We start from the raw sequence: 19,432 nt of genomic DNA, 5'->3' as shown, positions 1-19,432 counted from the left end.
TTCTTGGAACAGCCACCTGAATAATTTATTGAAACAAATTATTAAGCAATAAATTGAGTGATAGAAAAAAAAAAAGGATGTTATGATTTGGATGTGCAAGTGGGATGTAGTAGTTATTGGTTTGGTCTTTGACTACCAGTTGGAAGGTGGTGATTTTGAGTCCCCGGTCCACCAAACTGCCACAGCTGGGCCCCTGAGAAAGGCCCTTAACCCTCCATTGCTCAGTTCTATAAACGTGAGATAAAAATGTAAATTGCTCTGGATAAGAGTGTCTGCCAAACGCCGTAAATGGCTCCATGATTTAATCCTTACATGAGCAGATTTCGCTTCTCTGTTTCAATACTTTTAATTCATTTATGTAAAAACGTGACAGAGCAAAAAAATGGAAATGGGCTTCCAGAGGATCATAACCATGCTTTATTTGACAATGTCCTGATCAATGGAATTTCAAACTAAAATAACATATTTAGTTTATAGTATTTATTTAAAATGATAATATATATATGTCTGGAAACTAAATTACTTAGCAAAAATAAATTCCAGAAGTAAATTACAACGTCAAATCACGAAAACTTTCACAAAAACTTACACAAAAACTCACACACCAAAAATAAAGTAATTGAATATTTTAAAACAACTGTTAAATTGTTTTTAGATACTAATGGTTATAATGGTGATACTGAGCTGCTTTTGCTGACTGTAGTAGTTAGTGTATTGACATCTGAGACTTCTTCTGATGCCCAAGGGTTTTTTCCACAGAAGAGAAATGGCAAAGCATAGTCCCTGAACTGCAAGAGAGGGACATGAGGAAAAGAAGTAGAATCTTATTAACCAGTGCCTATTACTCTGGATTTAGTCGAGTTCATATATTGCAAATATTCAAAGTGAATTATGATCAAAGTTTTCCACAGATGACATTCAAGATTTTTTATGCAGTACACTGAAATTTCAGGAAAATGGAAACGACTATTGAAAATAACCTTCAAATAGTATAAACAAATGAAATTTTGTTTTTATGGCTGTCAGATATAAAATTAATCAGCACACTGTTGGCTTTCAGTTTTACCTCTGTTCATAACCTTACATAGTGTTTAACGATAACATCAAATTTTATAGGCTCATAAACAAACACTTGAGGCATCTCAGAAAGCAGAAATGGGTTTGATGTAATAAATAAAATAGGTTTATGTATAAGGAAGTTATATAGCAACATCTTGTGGTGAGAAAAGATTTAAAGCTGCAATTTGCATTATTAAATTAAGTAATTAATATAACTAAAGGCTAAGGTTAGTGGCTAACTAGGAATATTATCTACATTAAGAGTAAGAAGCGTAACATATGCTATAAGTTATGTATATAAATTACATTTATATAATAACCCCAATCTTCTGAAGGCTTTCTCAACTGACTTTGGAGTGTCTACGTGGGGATTTACCAGTCAAAGGAGCATTAGTGAGATCAAGCACAAATCCCTAAATTGCTGAGGGGGCTGAGGTCAGGGCTCAGTACAAGCGACTCAAGTACACTTCCATCTCCAAGCTCTTAAAACTATGTTTTTTTGTGTATTTCGTTTTTTTAAACAGACAATGTTGGAACATGTTTGGGGGTCTTTTTTTCAGTAAATGATAGATTGTAATGATAGATGATAGATAAACTAATAGAAAGTACTACAAAGACATTACACATTTTGATTGAGTGCTTCCAACCTTGTGACAACAGTTTTTGGGATGACCAGCATATGGGTGTGATATATAGTATATATAATTTTCTTTATATATAATTGCTATTAAATTCAGTATCAGTTTTTGGCAAGTGAAAACAGACTGATTCTAGGTAAATTCAACTAATATTTCTTTGTTAGATTTTTAAAAAAAAATATTGGATATTACTTGTTAGATCTGTTTTATACTGAATTTTAGAAAATGTACTACTTTGGAAAATGTTGATGCTTTAATAAACTTTGTTTTGTGTTATTGTTGTTATTGCTATAAGAATTTCATTATAAAATGTTACTCAACCCAACATCTTAATATGGTCAATTTAATATACTCTATTTTCAAATTCTGTTATTGAAATTTTACTGACAACATTGAAAAGAATGCATTCTTAAGTAACTTAAGTAAAGTAAAATAACTTAAGTTAGTTAGTTATGTCAGTTCTTGTTTAGTTGTTTTAATTTTATTGGTTGCTACAGTGTTTTCCTCTTCCAAGTTAAAGATAAGTCTTGTTTGAGTATAACTTCTGTGACAAATACGTCATATACAAACATGTATCTTCAAAAATGTCTGATGTGAATTAGAATTGCAAGCTTGTTTTTACTCACCTGTCTGTTCATAAATATATAAATGATGGGGTTGAAGACAGTGCTGCTCTTGGTCAGGTATGTGGGTATGGTGGCAATTACTGGGTTGATGTAGATGTTGGAGTTAAAGATCACAGTTAGGGCCAGAGCTGCATAAGGCAACCATGTAAGCAAAAAGGCCAGGACCATGACGACCACCATACGGGCCACTTGAACCTCAGCCTTGGCCGTGCTTCCACTTTCTCCCATTTGCAGCTTAGCCACCTATGATAGAACAAGAAAAATTCAAGGAAATGAGATACATTTAACAAATCTATTAGGAGCCAGTAATTTACTTTCTTCATTTGTGATTAATGATCTTGTATTTAAACAATAAACAAATTAAGCAGATTATTTTGTATTGTAATGAAATTTAAATCATGCTGTATGATTAGAAACTAGAAGCAATGTTTCTGAATATAGATTTTCATCAAATTTTTAAAGAAAAATGTAGGTCTTTGTTTAGCTACTCTGTTTTGAAACTCATTCAAACAAGTCATATTTCTTTGGCTGTTAAAGAACTGTCTTACATCAGATGTAAATTTTACCTACCTGTCGTAAAGTATAAAGGAGGCGTGTGTAAGAGAAGATAATGGTGGCAAATGGCAAAGCAAAGCAAAGCATGAAGTAGCACAGGATGTATGAGATATTGATTGGGTCTCTGCTGTACCAGTTGGGGGCGCAGGAGGTCATCACACCCTCCAGTTGGTAACTGCCCCATCCGAACAGTGGTGGTGTGTTCCAAATGAAAGACCATACCCAGGAAAACACTACACCTGCCAGGGCATGTTTGGTTTGGAACATCACTGCGCCCAGTGGTCTGCATACCACCATGTAGCGGTCAACAGCAATAACTGCAACTGAGCACAAACCAGCAATACCTGGCAGAGATAGAAAATAAATATAAATAATTTAAATTACATTAAGAGCATTAGTCTTCAATTTATCACATAGTGTTGGTATTATCAATACAAGTCAGAAAGCAAACTTATGTTAATGATGTCACCAGGATACCACTGTAATTTATGAAAAACAGTCAGGGTATAGTGTGGAAAAACTTACATTGGCTAGATTTTACACAGACCTAATGTAATCCATGGCTTTAGATGTTTGCACTTTGTCAAAAATATTAGCACAGTATTTCAAATATAGAACTCAGGAGAACAAAGAGAGCTTTACAGGAGAGACTTACCAAAGAAGGCAACAGCATAGCCTTCCAAAACACATCCTATCCTGCCAAGACTGAAGTAGCCCATGGCATTGGTGACTGCCGTGACTAGCCCCCCAAACACAGCGCAACCAAGATCAGCCACTGCTAGATTTACCAGAGCATAGTTCAGTGGCTGACGCAGTTGTTTGTACCTCACTGTCACAATTATTACCACCACATTCAAGATGATGCCAACACTGGATGACAAAGCCATAAGAATTGCCAAGATGGTGTAGCCTATTCTTGGCATGATGTGATCATTTACTGAGCCGTGATGCAATGTCTCAGCTTCTGAAATGTTGGATAGGTTAATGGATGACATTTTTTCCCTTTTTGATTCACAGACTAGAAACTCAAGAAATATCTAGTAGTTCAGGAGTTCAGGGTTTCCCATCCAGTGGCTCTATAGGCTTACTCTGACAAAAACATATGGGATCCATCCTTGGTTTTTATGGAGAACTCTTCCACTAAAAATGGCTTTTAAGCATACGTGACATAAGCAGAGAAAATCCTTAGATCCGGATTGTCCATGGAATTATTCTATCAGCTTATTCTTTGCCAGATCTATGACTGCACTCTTCTTAATTGCTTTATAATTCTCTATTGAAAAAAGGATAAAAAATTAAATAGAAAAGAAAAAAGCTGGATTGCAGTTATTTTTAGAGTTTTTGCATTCCACCTATCTTAAGAGAAAGAAGTTAAAACTCCTTTCAAGGATAAAATGTTCATACATCTTACATGTACCAACACATACATGTACCAACAACATTTTTTTTTCTCCAAAATGTAAATTTTCTAAATCGTCTTTCAATACATAATCACATTGCTGATATTTATCAGTACGCAAATAAAAAAGCAAACAACATGGATGAACACAGTTTATAATGAAATTTAAAACTTTTTATTTTGTTCTTTTTTAAAGTTTCACTGTTGATGTCATATGTTTCCCATGTCATACTGGATCTTTAACTTTTATTTATTTATTGATTAATTTTTTTCTGTTACACCACTGAACCACAACCTGTGACTAAGATCACGCAGTACGCCTGATTAAGGAAGGTTATATATGAAGTACGTCAAAGATGAGAGGATGAAATAGAGCTGGTCTTTGAAGATGGAATGATGGCTAATACATAAATGGAGTTGCTTTGAAAGTATTTAAGCCATCAGTTGTTAATAGCTTAGCACGTCATCTATTTTATGCTCTGTAGAACAATAAATATACGATGCAACATTTACACAAGTCTGTTTTTGCCTTGTTTCACAAGTAAGGTCCTGAGTTCTAAATAGATGTGCAAGAACGTGACCTAACATATCTAATGAGGAGGTGGCTTTAATTTCTAGATTACTGGTTGAACAAAAGATAGTTTCATAACCTGACCTCCTTTGTGCCATCATGTGTTGAGTCTGTAAGTTCTGAAGGACCTGTTTTACCTGATGTGGTGAATGTAAGATCGGGGGATGAGACAGGACAATTTTCTCAGCATCTTGTACCATCACAGCACAGGCGGCCTCAGCCCGGAGACACGCTGGTAAGACCTGGGCAACAGTATCAAGTGTTTTAGACAGGAATGCACATGGTATGCCCAAGACAGCAGAGGCCAAGACAGCAGAGGCCAAGACAGCAGAGGCAGTGCCCTCATGCTCACAAGCATAGAGATGAAACTCTTTCGCATAGTTCGGGAGCCCCAGAGCAGGAGCAGAACATAGAGCCGTCCGCAGAGCCTCATACGCTTCGAACATTTCAGGAGTCCACGTTAGCAGACATTGCTTTGGGTCCTTGTGGGAGATTTTGGACATTTGTCATAGTAAGAACAGTCAGGTATCCATTGACGGCAGTAGTTTATCAGCCCCAGGAAAGCCATGAGAACGTGTTTTGTGCCAGGACACTGTGTGTTGAGGATTGCCTGTATACGGTCTTGAGAGAGTTTTTTTCTGCCTTGTGAGAGTTCAAACCCCAGATACTTCACCGTGGGCAGACACAACTGCAACTTGGGTTTTGAAACATAGAAGCCTTTTGAAGCTAGATGGCGCAGGAGGCGGATGGAGGGTCATATCAGAGAAATGTGACAGTGGAGCAGACTCAGGAACAGAAATGACTAAAAAAGGTTTAGAGGCAGAGAAGCTAATAGAAACGTGTAGCGTGCTCATGAGATCCCTCCCCAATAGATTAAAAGGACACTCTGACATATAAACAAATCGGTGAAATCGGTTTCTTTTGTGACCCCTTCTATTCTCACAGAGCTAACGGATCCCCCTGAGAGAGGACCTTCATATTGCTTCGACATTACTGACATTGTATCAATGAGGAAAGAATATACTGTGCCACTTACACAACTCAAGAAAAGGCATTTCAGTTACCTGATGTGATTCATATGTACAATGTGGGTCGGGGTGGGCATCCCTATGCGTGATAGGGATTTGCCTGCATCCCGGTGAAAGGGCAGGGTGCAGCCTGGGGTGGTTGGGGAGGCAGTGCTGGAAGGGGACCTACGGGAACATCTCCCATCTCTCTATGTCTTTTCCTACATCTATTCATCCAATGCCCATTCCTACCACAATAAAAACAGGAGCCGGGTCTTCGGGAGTATGAATTACTTCCTACTCTTCCCCGGCCTCTCCCTCGACCCCTCCCTCGGGCCGAGTCACCATTATACAGTTTACATTGCCTTCAGCTACAGCGAGGCATACACCCACCATCAATTATACTCATTTGCTGATGCTCACAAAAGTCCAACCCACAGAGCATCTATAAACACAAATGAATGCAAATGGCTTTTACACATAGTCACATTAGTTATGCAAATCACATAAATTATTAACAGGCCATTGTGCTTTCACAGAAAGTTTAAACACAATTGAAATAAATTGAAATACAAACGAAGTAAGTTGACATAACAATGCATGTACATTGTATATTGTTTGAATACAGCTCTAACGACAAAGCTTGGGTATTAAGCAAGCAAGTCAGGGGCAAAGTGAACCTCAGGGAACCTGACGAACTTGCATAGTGATGCTTCAGGTGAGCAAATTAGCTTTTATTCAGCATAATTATATATTATAACACTACATTTACATCATTTAGCAGACGCCCTTATCCATCGACTTTTTTTTTTTATCTCATTTTTATACAACTGAGCAATTGAGGGTTAAGGGCCTTGCTCAGGGGCCAGCAGTGGCAGCTTGGTGGACGTAGCAATCGAACTCACAACCTTCCGATTGGTAGCCCAACACCTTAACCACTAAGCTACCACATCCCACACTAAATAGGAAACATTTATTTTTGAGTGGCATGTGTTACAATAGGTGCTGGGCATTTAATTAATAAGTAGGCCATGGTAATAATGTTCACCACCCAATGAGCTGGCCTCGGTAAAGTGACCAGGATGTAGACTCTGCTATAGAGGAAGAAAAATGTATAACAACACAGCAGTTTCCAGATCACCAGGGTCACTGGTCATCAGGGAAGAGAAGACTGATTGCAAACATCTTTCTAAGATTCTTTTTATGATGAACCCAGTTTCAGTGAACTAAAGGCACCACATAAATAGCCTATGCTGTCTTCATGCTTCTGAAGCTAAAGTTCTACCTCAAATCAGGGTTGAATTCTGTAAAGCATGCCATGTGCGAATTGGCATCATTGTGTATTCAATGTCCCTTTTGCTATCCTTAGCTCTTAGGAGCATTTCAAAAATATCTAAAAGAAACAGATATTACAGGTTCATCATATCTTAGAAATATATTAATACATTTAAATATTCTCCTAAAACTCTGAATATGACTGAATGTTTAAAGTGTTTGACAAATGATTGACTAAAACACAATGAGCCCCATAGCAAAAATAGAGCTCCAAATTCAGCTAAAATTCCCTGTGATAAGTTTTATTCAGGGTGTATTCCCATCTTGTTTGTTCGTATGATAGGTTCTCGATCTGCTGATTACGGCTATAGTGGTTATACAATGAATAAATGAACTAAATGTCTATACTGTATATATAGGCTATATTTTTCCCAATATGGAATTAATACATTTCGGTTATTATGCATTTTCATTCAGCCAAAAATGTGGAAGTTAAAAATGTATTTCACTTTGAATGCAGATTTACCTTGCCATATTATTTCTTTGGTGTTATTTGCATTAAATTCACGTTAATGTTTATTGAAGGCTTCATTGCATGGCGCACATGATGAATAAAGATGAATTAAGATAAATACATTTCAAATAAATATACATATGGAGTATATTATAGTTTACAGTATGTAACTTGTAGTATATAATATAACTTTATGCTCTATCAATCTTTTGCTCTCTTGCGAATTGAAGCCTTTTTTTTGTTAGCCTTACTGATAAGTGGTTTTCTTAAGGCTACACAGCTGTTAGAGTAGTATTGACACCCAATGAGTTCTTTTAACATTGTATGTGTGGAAATGCTCTTACTTTCACTGTTGTTCTTTTTTCACGGTTTGGTCGTTCGATCATTCAAGAATAATAGTTCAGCACTATCCTTCCAGGTTTTAATAATGCATTGGACAGTTCTTAAGTCAAGTTTAGCAGTTTCAGCAATCTCCTCAGTTGTTTTCTTTGTCTGATGCAGGACATTATTTTCAACCTTCTGAAATAGCGTAATGCTTTTTCATGACCACAGGATGTCTTCAAACATTATTGTCAAAGAAATGAGAAACTTGTCTCTGCATAAGAAATAAAAAGCTATGCACCGAGTGAGTCCACTAGATGACAGCAGATTGCTGATTCGCAGTAAGACTCTTTTCAAGCAGGCTTATGTGACAACAGTTTTCCTCAGCTCCAATATTCAGTCTACTTTTACTCCACATACATTTGATGGTAGTATGCATGAGTATTATAAGAATGGTTTTTGTTCCATTTTGAGTGGGCAGTTGAAAACGACAGCTTGAACATGTAGTCTGGCAATCCACTGCCACTTCTGGTGCAATTAACTGGTAATTACCTGCTTCCTCAAGTGTGCATAATTCATGAGTTCTTGACGATTTAATGGTTCTTATTGAATAATCAGTTAAATGAGATCATGAAATTTCAGGGAATATGTACACACACACACACACACACACACACACACACACACACACACACACACACACACACACACACACACACACACACACACACACACACACACACACACACACAGCATGAGCCATGGCTAGCATCCCAGTAGACAGCTAATACTTGTAAACTGTGGAGATGAAAAGCAGATTAATGCACTGTTTATGTCTATCTTGTATGTTAGATTAAAAATCAGAGCTATTTATATCGTGTGTGTGTGTGTGTGTGTTTGTGTTTGTGTGTCTGCAAAGTTTGTAAGAAGCAGTAGCTAGCTTGGTCTTGCTGACTGTCATGTGTTTTGAACTGATAGCAGAGAGCAGCCTGCAGCATTGGGGCTGTTGCTTTGAATGTCTTTTGCTTGGCCATACGGTCAAGATTGCACCAGTGTGTCTTTTTGCGAGTGTGTGTATTTAAGCTGCTTTTTCTTCCCTTCAGCAGCAGTAACAGACACACAACATTAGTATTGCCTGTCTGAAGTTGGAGGTCTATGTAGTCACACTGCAGAAAACCCTGACATGCTCTGGCCAGAATCCCTGACTGAATCCTGGAGTTTAATGATAAAGGAAATCTGGCAGCGGATGAATGTTTACTCCTTCCTCCATTTTTCTGTGTATAACCTTTCCTCCAGTGCATATCAAAGCTGGGCACTTCTTTTGCACAAACTGTCATGTGCATCTGTTTTTTTTTAAAGACTATTCATGAAGCACACACTTATTACTTTCTCCAAAGCTTTGACTGTTTGTCAGACAGGCTGAGATATCACATATCAGAGTGTATATCCTGTCTATGACATCACTGTGTATGACAGATCCTGACTCGAAATGGAGGTTGTTCCATCTTTTTTTTCAATGCACCTCTTTAATTTCCTGTTACAGGGAGCCCAGGTTTGGCTCTGCAGACTAAACACTTACCTTTGAAGATTGAACTTAGTATGTGTATTTTAATGAAGTGGCCCAGACCATGTGGAATAAGGAGAATGAATACATCTGGAAGGAAACTAATTGTGGGTCAAACATAAAAGAAGTATGGGAATAAGGGGGATGCTTGTTAGAGGATGGTGAAAGGCTCTCCAATTAGATATTTAGGCATGTCAACAAAACACAGTATTGAAATTAGTAGGATTCTATGTGATAGATTTGACAACGAATAAGAAACAACAAAACAGAGCAACAAACAACAAACTCAACTAAACTACACTCTCACTCACCCACTTTCATTAGTCACTTATGGTCACTGTGTATTCGGAGCCTATACCGGAAACAAAACAGGTATACACATGTATGGACAATTTATCTTTCCACCCCCTTAGCATCAAAAACTGTGGACCCTGGTGCTCTGAGATGGCCTGAATACCCACTGTGACACTGTACCACACTAAATTAAACTATATCATCTATATCTGGTAGGCTAATAAAATATACCTGTAACGATTGAGATTATAACAATTTTTTTTTCCTGAAATGTGACATACCTAATATGCTACTTTCTCAAACAACACAAACTTTCTTTAAAGAATTAAAATAAACCTTATTTTGAATTACTAACTTGAGTATGTAAGTATAACAGATGCTCAGTTGTCATTTGGGATTAGGCCTGTTTCATGTTTTCAGTATTTCATGGTGAGGGGTATTAGGATCAGGAGTAAAGCTGTGTGACAACTGACTTTTTCTGAGTGCACACATATAGTCGTTAATATGTGACATTCTGCTTATAAGGATCTGTTTTGCTTTAAATGTGCAACAAAATACAACCAATGATTAAATAAAGTACATTATTCCAAATGTAAATATTCTCTGTAAATTATTTCGATAATGCTTTATAATGCCAGGCCCATATATAGGTGTAAGTGCTATAATAAACATTTTAAAAGGTAAAGGGAAAAGGAAAAGGCAGGAAAAGAAAAGCAGGGAAATCCTGGTCCCTATATAGAACTAATGGCCAGACAAATGTGAGGTGGCCTTCTTCTTGTAATGTGTCTGTCTCCTGCCTCGATGTTTCTCAGCAAGGCCATTTCTTGATTTAAAAGGTTTTTAGCAGTCAGGCCACCAGGTGAGCCGGCTTTAAATAATTCAGATAAAATTTCTCTTTAAATAGCCTATTTCATTTTAACTGTGATGGAACATAATAATTGTATCACTATTTATGTCTAAAAAAATCACTCAGTTGTATCTGTTTAATATTTTAATTCATTGAACTACAACATACAGGGCAAAATGCGTTAGTATTTAAAACCTTTGCATTTCTTTTTTTTGGAATGATTTTAATTAACATATTATTCATTTAGGTTTCTACACAAAAAAACTGTCTTCCAACAGTTAATACTTAGAGATATGGGGTGGGTAGTGAGTGCCATCCAGGTAGAGCCATTCTCAGTAAGCCAAGGCTGGGCTATTGGTGCTGGCAGTGGCTTTGTGACTCTCTCTAAGCTGTGCTGTCAACGGAGACAGCAGTCTGGCAGCAATCCCAAAGCAGACAGCAATGCGACAGTGCTCTTCAGAGCTTTAGGAATCAGTGAACCCGTGGTCTCCTTGTTCCTCAGTTAGATAGCACAGACAGTCTGAACTATATGTGCGAGGTACAGCTCCACTAAGCCTTAAACCTCTTTTGAAAATGACTCAAAGTAACAAATCTCTAGCAAGAGACACTGTGCATGGTCTCTGACTTAAACACACACTTTAATTCAACTACATTTTATGTGTATTGTACATTTAACAATAGACACTGTTACAAAGCAGCTTTGAAGGAATCCAGATTTAGAATTACATTTATAATGTACAAGCCTAGCATGAGGTAAAATATAAATTAATACACTTCTTTATTGTGTACCGTGAAGTCAGTTAGGACTAAGTGTATTAAAAGGATCTTCAGTATGAGCTTCAGTATGATTACAGCAGCAGTTCACAGGCATTGATAGGCTTCAGTAATCATTATTCACTGAAATAACGAAAGAATGCAGCTTGGGCATACACTATGCATGCCGGCCCTGTTGCAGAAACACACACTCTTTATAAACTTGCTAATAAATGAATAAAATAATTGAAATCATTTATGATCGCTTGGACACCTGTCCCTTATGTTTCACCAATTCCTTCCCCTATTTATCCCGGTTGTCTTGCGTGTGTGGTTTGTTGAGTCCTTGTTGTTGTGCTTCGTTGTTACCTTGTGGTCTATATTTTATGTTTTTTTTTTTTTTTTTTTACCTGGTTTGCATTTTAGTCACTTAGTTTTCCCCTAGTGATTTCCTGTGTCTGCTGTTTTGGTTATTTTTAATAAACCCCTGTCTGGCTGCTATCCCTGCATTTTGGTCTGGAATTTTGTTCCCATGGAAGCACATGTTTCTGACATAATCTTGTAAAAGTGAAGACAGAATAGTGCTCAGTGCTGCAGTGTTCCTGGAAGTAAGTTTGATATATGTGTGAAGAATAAGCACCGCCTCCCAAAAACAATGATTAATATGCAGAAAGTAATAAAATGTCAGTGATGCATTGGAGGTGATTAATACTGACCATAAGCATTGCCATTAAATGAGGCTTACCAGCTTCATGCTCACACACTCATATACATTCACAGGTTCCATCTCATATTCTTAAATTTTTTTTACCTTCATCCCATGTGTAATTTTAAATCTGTATAACAAAGTGAATGTGGTTCATTTGTCTGCATACTGATAAGCACTTTACAGTATGTCCCAACTCTAGGCTAGCTGCACATCCTGTCTTATCACATTCATTATACAATTTATTCACCGTGTTGTCGCACGATACCCAGCATGCGTCATGGTTTTCTGTCCCTGTCTTTTTTTATAGGGTTCTTGTATTATTACTGTGTCTCATTATGAAATAATTTCACTTGTATATGTTTCTGGAAGTCTGTGTAGTCTTCTTTCTTTCCATTCAAGATATTTTGCAAGAGTAATCTTTGTTTTTATCTTCATTCATTTGTAGCCAATGTTTCAATAAGTATGTGAAAAGTATGTTCACATACCTATTAAAAATACCAAAAAGAAGTATAGAAAAATATACTTATTATCTTTAAACTGTGCCATGCTCTAATTCAGTCCAACCGTAATTGAATGATAGTATTTTTATGGCATTCACATATAAGTTCAATTCGAAACCTTAAACACTTTACTACAAAACACTACCTGCACTTATAAGGATTGCCCACAGCACATACATCCTGCATCTTCATGCAGCAGGATATATTCATTTCCATGTAAAATGTACAGTTTTGCTTTGGTAGCTTTATTACTAATGCTGTTGAATCCTCAGCAGCTTCCAAGATGAAAGGATCTGCCATGTGTTTTTTTTCCCTTTATACAACAAACTTTTATTTACTGTTCTAGATATAAGCTTCCATGACGCTTCCCTGTACGTTCTTTGTGCCTGCTGTGAGTAAAATTTAGTGATGAATGGCTGTATTTAATTGCATGATGCATGTGCACACGCGGAGGAGTATGATTTGTCCAGGGAGTCGGCTTTTGGCAGAACACAGGAAGGGGTGGGAAGTCTGTCAATTTGATCGAGATGAATTTTATACAGGTTTATTGAGTTAATTTGATTTGAACAATTTTGAACATATTCTACGAATTTGTTTTTACATAATAGAACTGTTTTTTTTTTTGTCATAACAAGAAAGAAAGCAGTGACATAAGCAATACTGGCATTTTGGAATGCATTAGGGTGGGCAAGAACATATACTGTATACAGCAAATATACTGTAATCTCATAGCGTCTCTCTCTTACTCTCTCTCTCTTTTTATCTACTCTTTCTCTGTCTCAAATGACTAGACTCTTGGCTCCGCCTTCCTTTGCTGCACTTGCTATTCTTAGATTGGGCAAATTTAATTATGCATGCTGTCATAGTGCTTTTAGTGCTGAACTGTGAGATCTGAAGTTGAGAAAGGGCAAAGAGGTGGATGCTTGGTTAGACCACTTCTTGTCGATGTGTGGTCAGTGGTGTTTGTGCTTGCAGCTTGCAGCTTTGGTCTGTGTAGGTTTTGTGGTTTTCTCAGGGGTTGACTTAGTTGTAATAACTTTTGTATTTTCTGTGATTCGAGATTTGAAAGCTCAGCATAATTGCTGGAGGAGGCTCAATAATCTAACATCCTTTGGGTTCAGACCTTTTGTCTGAATGGCGAGAAAGAGGTATAGACTTTATTATAAAAGCAGGAAAAAAAATCCTCGTGAATGAATCGTAGTAGTTCACATTTATTTTTTCCAGACACAAGTCCTTCTTATAAGCAGGTCTTTAGTAGTGGTCAGGGTATGAAGGAGCACATTGTTGGTTAAACCTGCTGAAAGAATGATGCTTGCTGTTGAGTCTGATTGAGAGCGGTAGTGATTTTCTACAAACTGGGATGTGTGGTTCAGTACAAACTAAAGAAACTAGCTCATGATCGATATGATAGAGCTGGCACATGTTGGTCAGTTGATGTGTGTCTTACTGGTTCAATAAGAGCAGGAACCATGCTATGAAATAAATGTAACACTTTGGCCAAGTGACATCTGTGTGGGAGTGTGGGCTTTGTATGAACATATCACCAGAGCTTCTCTTTGTGGACATGCCAGTTTTAATGAATCATAATACTAAAACTTTTATGTTTTTATATGAACGTATTGAGTGAATAAAAAACTAATTACACATAACATCTAAAAAGACACTCACTGGCATGGGTTAATGATATCATTTATGGCAAAGTAACCTTGATAAAAGCACAGAACAAATCTTTTTGGTGAACTGAATCATAACATTTGAGTTGATGAAAATAAACACTAACCATCAAATCAGCTAGCACAAAGGTTCCATTACCAGACGGAAGAGAATTTTATTGCAGTTTCTAAAATCAATACTCTACAGAAGATCAAGGTTTATGATATATAGCGTTTTATAACTGATGTATAGAGAACTCATAAAATTCTTTCATGATACTAGTAATAAAGAAACGTAAATGTTTGATCTATTATATAGTTCGATTATGATAAATAGCAGGATATTAATATTTTATTAATTGCTTCAGACATCCCTCTTTAACTCTTTTTGGAACCAGACAGTTTCTTAATGATGCTTGAGGGAGAAATACTGGTTCTGTCTTTACTCACCGATTCTATTCTAGTCCTATTATCATTCTCCTATTTACTCCTGCATACTCTGTCTCTCATCATGATACTGATCAGTACATTATATGGTCCAGTAATTCTCCCCTGCCTTCTTGCTCTCACTCTATTCTCTCATTTACTCAGCTATCCATCTGCCCTTCTACTTTTGTCTCAGATGCTTTGTCCTCTTGCTGACTGTCACCTGTTCTATCCTATGTCTAGTTTTAATTTAGCTGATTATTGTTAAGACATTTAGGCTCTTTTTGGCCTTCATCTCTCTTGCCTTTATTTCTTCTTTTTTACCCATTTACTATTTTACATCCTCATTTAGTAATTCTTTTCACCGTTTTTGCCATTGTGTTGATATATTAGCTCATTAGTTGTCTTATCATCATTTCATCTTGATCTCAGAAACACTGCTGACACAGATTTTCCCCCCCTGGCAGAACACTTATTAGTTTTATACTAACACTCACTCACCTACCTATAAATCTGTGCATGCTCTAATGTACATGACTATTCCGAAGTTTGGAATAACTCAGATAATTTTTTTTAAAAATGACAATAACATTAGTTTGTTTTCAATACAATCTATACATGGTTAATAGTGTAAAGCCAGTATCAGCTTGAAACTTAAAACAAAACAAAAAGAATTGTAATTGAATATTTAGGCATAAGGCATAATAATTGTAAGGACTCAGCACGGACTTTTGGCCATGTGCGTTTGTTTATGTTCCGTGTCACATGTCTTCCCTGCCTTTGTTGGTGGCTTAGTGGTTAGCACATTTGCCTCACACCTCCGGGGTTGGGGGTTCGATTCCCGCCTCCACCTTGTGTGTGTGGAGTTTGCATGTTCTCCCCGTGCCTCGGGGGTTTCCTCCGGGTACTCCGGTTTCCTCCCCCGGTCCAAAGACATGCATGGTAGGTTGATTGGCATCTCTGGAAAATTGTCTGTAGTATGTGATTGCGTGAGTGAATGAATGAGAGTGTGTGTGTGCCCTGCGATGGGTTGGCACTCCGTCCAGGGTGTATCCTGCCTTGATGCCCGATGATGCCTGAGATAGGCGCAGGCTCCCCGTGACCCGAGTAGTTCGGTAGAACATGAATAAATGGATGAACATATCATGTTAAATGTAGTAGCATGATTTTGATTAGGTAGTTATGATTCTGGATCTGCCAACATTGTAGAATTCAAAGAGGTTTATTTACGACAGACATTGTACTGCAGGACCAGTTTCAACACACAGACTGGAGTATGTTTGCCTCTCAGGCTACATATGACTCCCACATGGACATTAATAAATACATCTCCTCTTTCTCGATCACATTAATGCCACCATTAACAGTGTTACCACCTAGAAACAGAAAACCAAGTACCATGTACCTGTAATGCTGCCTTTATATTTATAAACTCACTTATACTGACTATAACTCACTATAACTCTGCTTATAGTGCATCTAGGGCTGACCAGAGAAGAAGCATCAAGAGAGCCATACGGCACTACATCATTTCTTCAACTTTGACCACCGACATATCATCAGTGACTACAAGCCCGCCTACTCTTCCTCCTCATCCAGTGATGTCTCCTTTCTAAATGAACTAAAATACTTTTATTCTTGCTTTGAATGAGACAAATACAGTATGAGACAGCTACTATGACCAAACTCCCTGTGAACCCCCTCACATTCTCAAGCACAGAATTCTGTGCTGCTCTGGGCCAGACTGACATACTTAAAGCTTTGTCCCCGATGGCATACACGGATGTGGTGTACTCAGGACCTGTGCTGGACAGCTGTCTGAGGTATTGACAGATATTTTCAATCTGTCTCTATCCGAAGCAATTGTGCATAGCACTGAGTATGCTGTCTCCATAACATTACACACCATACTAACACACCTGGATAACAAGAACAAATATACTGTACAAGTATGCTGTTTGTTGATTTAAGTTCAGCATTTAATATAGTCATTCCTTCCAAGTCTGTTGGACTTCGGAACCAACAAAATGCAGCATGTTATGTCAAATAACATCAGCTCCTCAACCATTATAGTAAACACTGGCATTACTGTGCTGAGTCCCTTCCTGTACTTTACCCATGACACAGAACCATGACTGTGCGTGGTTCAAACACCATAAACAAGTTTGCAGACGACACCGCATTGATTGGACTGATCAGCAACAATGATGAGTCAGGCTACAATGTCTGTTCACCAATGCTTCCAGTGTGATCAAGAAGGCTCTACAAACTGGCTCTAACCAAAATAGAAAAAAGTCGACAACTGTGCAAACGGATGAATACATCAGAATCTCTCATTTGAGGAACAGACGCCTCACTTGTGCTCATACACCTTTATTAAATAGCAAAACACAAAAAATTACAACTACAACAGCAAACAGCTAAAAAATAGCTAGTCCTCTAGGCTGTGTTCCCTGTGACTGGAACAGAAAATGAATGTTTCCAGTGGGAAAAAGAACATAGACATTGGATGGAACATGACTGAAAATAGTGTTGGATGGGCAAATCTAAGCTTGGTGTGTTTAAGTTGCCGAGAAGAAAAATTATGAGGTGCCGAACAAATTTAAAAGGTACTGAAGGGGTGTTTGATGCCATCACATTCAGCAAGACTTGTTTAATTGAATTTAATTGAATTTTACTTAACCTAGTTAATTTCATTACTATTTAGTGAATGAGTTAGCTGGAATACTGCCTGTAATGGTTTGGCCAATGCAACTGCCAGCTCTTAAGCCTACCATGTTGTGGGAGCAGCTTGCCCAGATGGTACAAATAATGTGCATATCATGCAATCCATCTCATGCAAAGTGCCCCAGGAAACATAAGGAGAACTTTCCTCAAATTACCTAAACAAAGCAACAGCTAGAATGCCAAATGTCTGTAGGGTTTTAATTGCTATAGATGGAAGATTCTTTGATAAAAAGTACAAAATGATTAATTACAGTAGAAATTGTTATTAAATTGACAAGCTTATATATCTTTAATTTAATTTGCATCTTATTTGAAGAATGATGGTATTGGGTTTTTTTGGACAAGTGGGACATTTGAGAGTGCATTGAAACTTTTGAAAATAGTGTATTTGTGTGAGTGTCAGGTGGGCCACCAGATTGGGAGATTGGGACAAAATCAGAAAAAGAGAGCCAGTGGAGAATAACAATCTTTTAATGAAACAGTCACACTTTAGTCCAGGAAAAGGGAGACAACGAGATTAAATGTACTTGGTAAGAAAAAAAAAGTCAGTACACTCCACAGAACGTAAGAGGCAGAGGAAAAAGTAAATCCTCAAAGTTCATCCACTAGAGGCTCCAAAAGAACAAAAAATAAAATTCACTAAAGGCTCCAAACAGGAAATAATTCAATAAAAGTGACATGACAGTGAGTTGATGTGTCCTGTATAGAATGTGTCCTGTATAGAAGGGCACTTAAAAACACAGGTGAGGTACTGTATGAGGTACAGTGGTGTGAAAATGTGTTGGCCTCCTTCCTGATTTTTTTTTTTGCATGTTTGTCACACTTTAATATTTCAGATCATCAAACAAGTTTAAATATTAGTCAAAGATAACACAAGTAAACACAACATTTTTATTGAAGGTTATTATTATTATTATTATTATTATTATTATTATTATTATTATTATTATTATTATTATTATTAAGGGAAAACAAAATCCAAACCTACATGGCCCTTTGAAAAAAAATGTTTGCACCCTAAGCCTAATAACTGGTTGGGCCACCCTTGGCAGCAAGAACTGCAATCAAGCATTTGCGATAACTTGCAATGAGTCTGGGGGCACGGTGGCTTAGCGGTTATCACGTTTGCCTAACACCTCCAGGGTTGGGGGTTCGATTCCTGCCTCCACCTTGTGTGTGTGGAGTTTGCATGTTCTCGGGGGTTTCCTCCGGGTACTCCGGTCCAAAGACATGGTAGGTTGATTGGCATCTATGGAAAATTGTCGTGAGTGAAATAGAGTATGTGTGTGCCCTGTGATGGGTTGGCACTCCGTCCATGGTGTATCCTACCTCGATGCCCGATGACGCCTGAGCACAGGCTCCCCGTGACCCGAGAAGATTGGATAAACGGTAATGAATGAATGAATGCAATGAGTCTGTTACAGCACTATGGAGGAATTTTGGTCCACTCATCTTTGAAGCATGAACCGCCTTTTTAAGATCATGCCACAGCATCTCAATAGTCATGATCCTGTCATGATGTGTTTTTTAACATAATTTAAAAAAGTTATTGTGATCCTTTTAATAGTCAGTGAAAGTGTCAGTGAAGTAAATAACATTGATTAACTTGTTTTAGTGGCATCTGTCAAGGGGAGGGATCTGTTAGGCAGCAAGTGAGCCAGTTCTGATATGTTGTAAACAGAACAATGGGCAAGTTTCAGTATCTAATCTATTTTGACAAGTGGCAAATGGTGATAGCTGAACAACTGGGTCAAAGCACCTCAAATACAGCAGGTCTTGTGGTATAGTGTATGATATAGCAGTCCAAAGAAGGACAACAGGTAACTCTGCGGCAGGGTTATGGTCATCCAAGAATTGATGCTAGTGTAATTGATGTACTGTAGCACAAATTTCAAAAGCACCTAGAAAAGCTGGTCCACAGATCAGTGGAAGAATGTAGCCTGGTTTCATGTATTATGAGTTCTTGTACAACAAGGGCTGGATGCATGTACTTCA

General features: G+C 37.6%; 1 protein-coding gene across 1 annotated transcript; it reads right to left on the bottom strand.

Annotated features, from left to right (window-relative positions):
* Nucleotides 1-665: 665 nt before the first annotated feature.
* On the bottom strand, nt 666-3,873 carry parapinopsina (parapinopsin a). The gene is made up of 4 exons (XM_027167312.2): nt 3,534-3,873; nt 2,894-3,222; nt 2,324-2,566; nt 666-788 (listed from the first exon to the last, which is right to left on the bottom strand). Exons 1-4 carry the CDS (start codon nt 3,871-3,873, stop codon nt 666-668), a joined length of 1,035 nt encoding a protein of 344 aa, XP_027023113.1.
* Between the last annotated feature and the right edge of the window lie 15,559 nt (nt 3,874-19,432).

This window comes from Tachysurus fulvidraco, chromosome 14, assembly GCF_022655615.1.
Source record: "Tachysurus fulvidraco isolate hzauxx_2018 chromosome 14, HZAU_PFXX_2.0, whole genome shotgun sequence".
Classification (NCBI taxonomy): domain Eukaryota; kingdom Metazoa; phylum Chordata; class Actinopteri; order Siluriformes; family Bagridae; genus Tachysurus; species Tachysurus fulvidraco.
Note: the sequence above shows the minus strand (reverse complement) of the source record. Positions and strands in the feature narration are given on the sequence as shown.

What these genes read in the sequence shown, in the direction of transcription:
- parapinopsina (XM_027167312.2), bottom strand. Translation starts at nt 3,873, where the DNA reads ATGTCATCCATTAACCTATCCAACATTTCAGAAGCTGAGACATTGCAT. An exon ending in TCCTTTATACTTTACGACAG is followed by an intron (nt 2,567 to 2,893) that starts GTAGGTAAAATT and finishes GTTCTATCATAG; the next exon opens with GTGGCTAAGCTGCAAATGGG. An exon ending in ATATATTTATGAACAGACAG is followed by an intron (nt 789 to 2,323) that starts GTGAGTAAAAAC and finishes CCTCTCTTGCAG; the next exon opens with TTCAGGGACTATGCTTTGCC.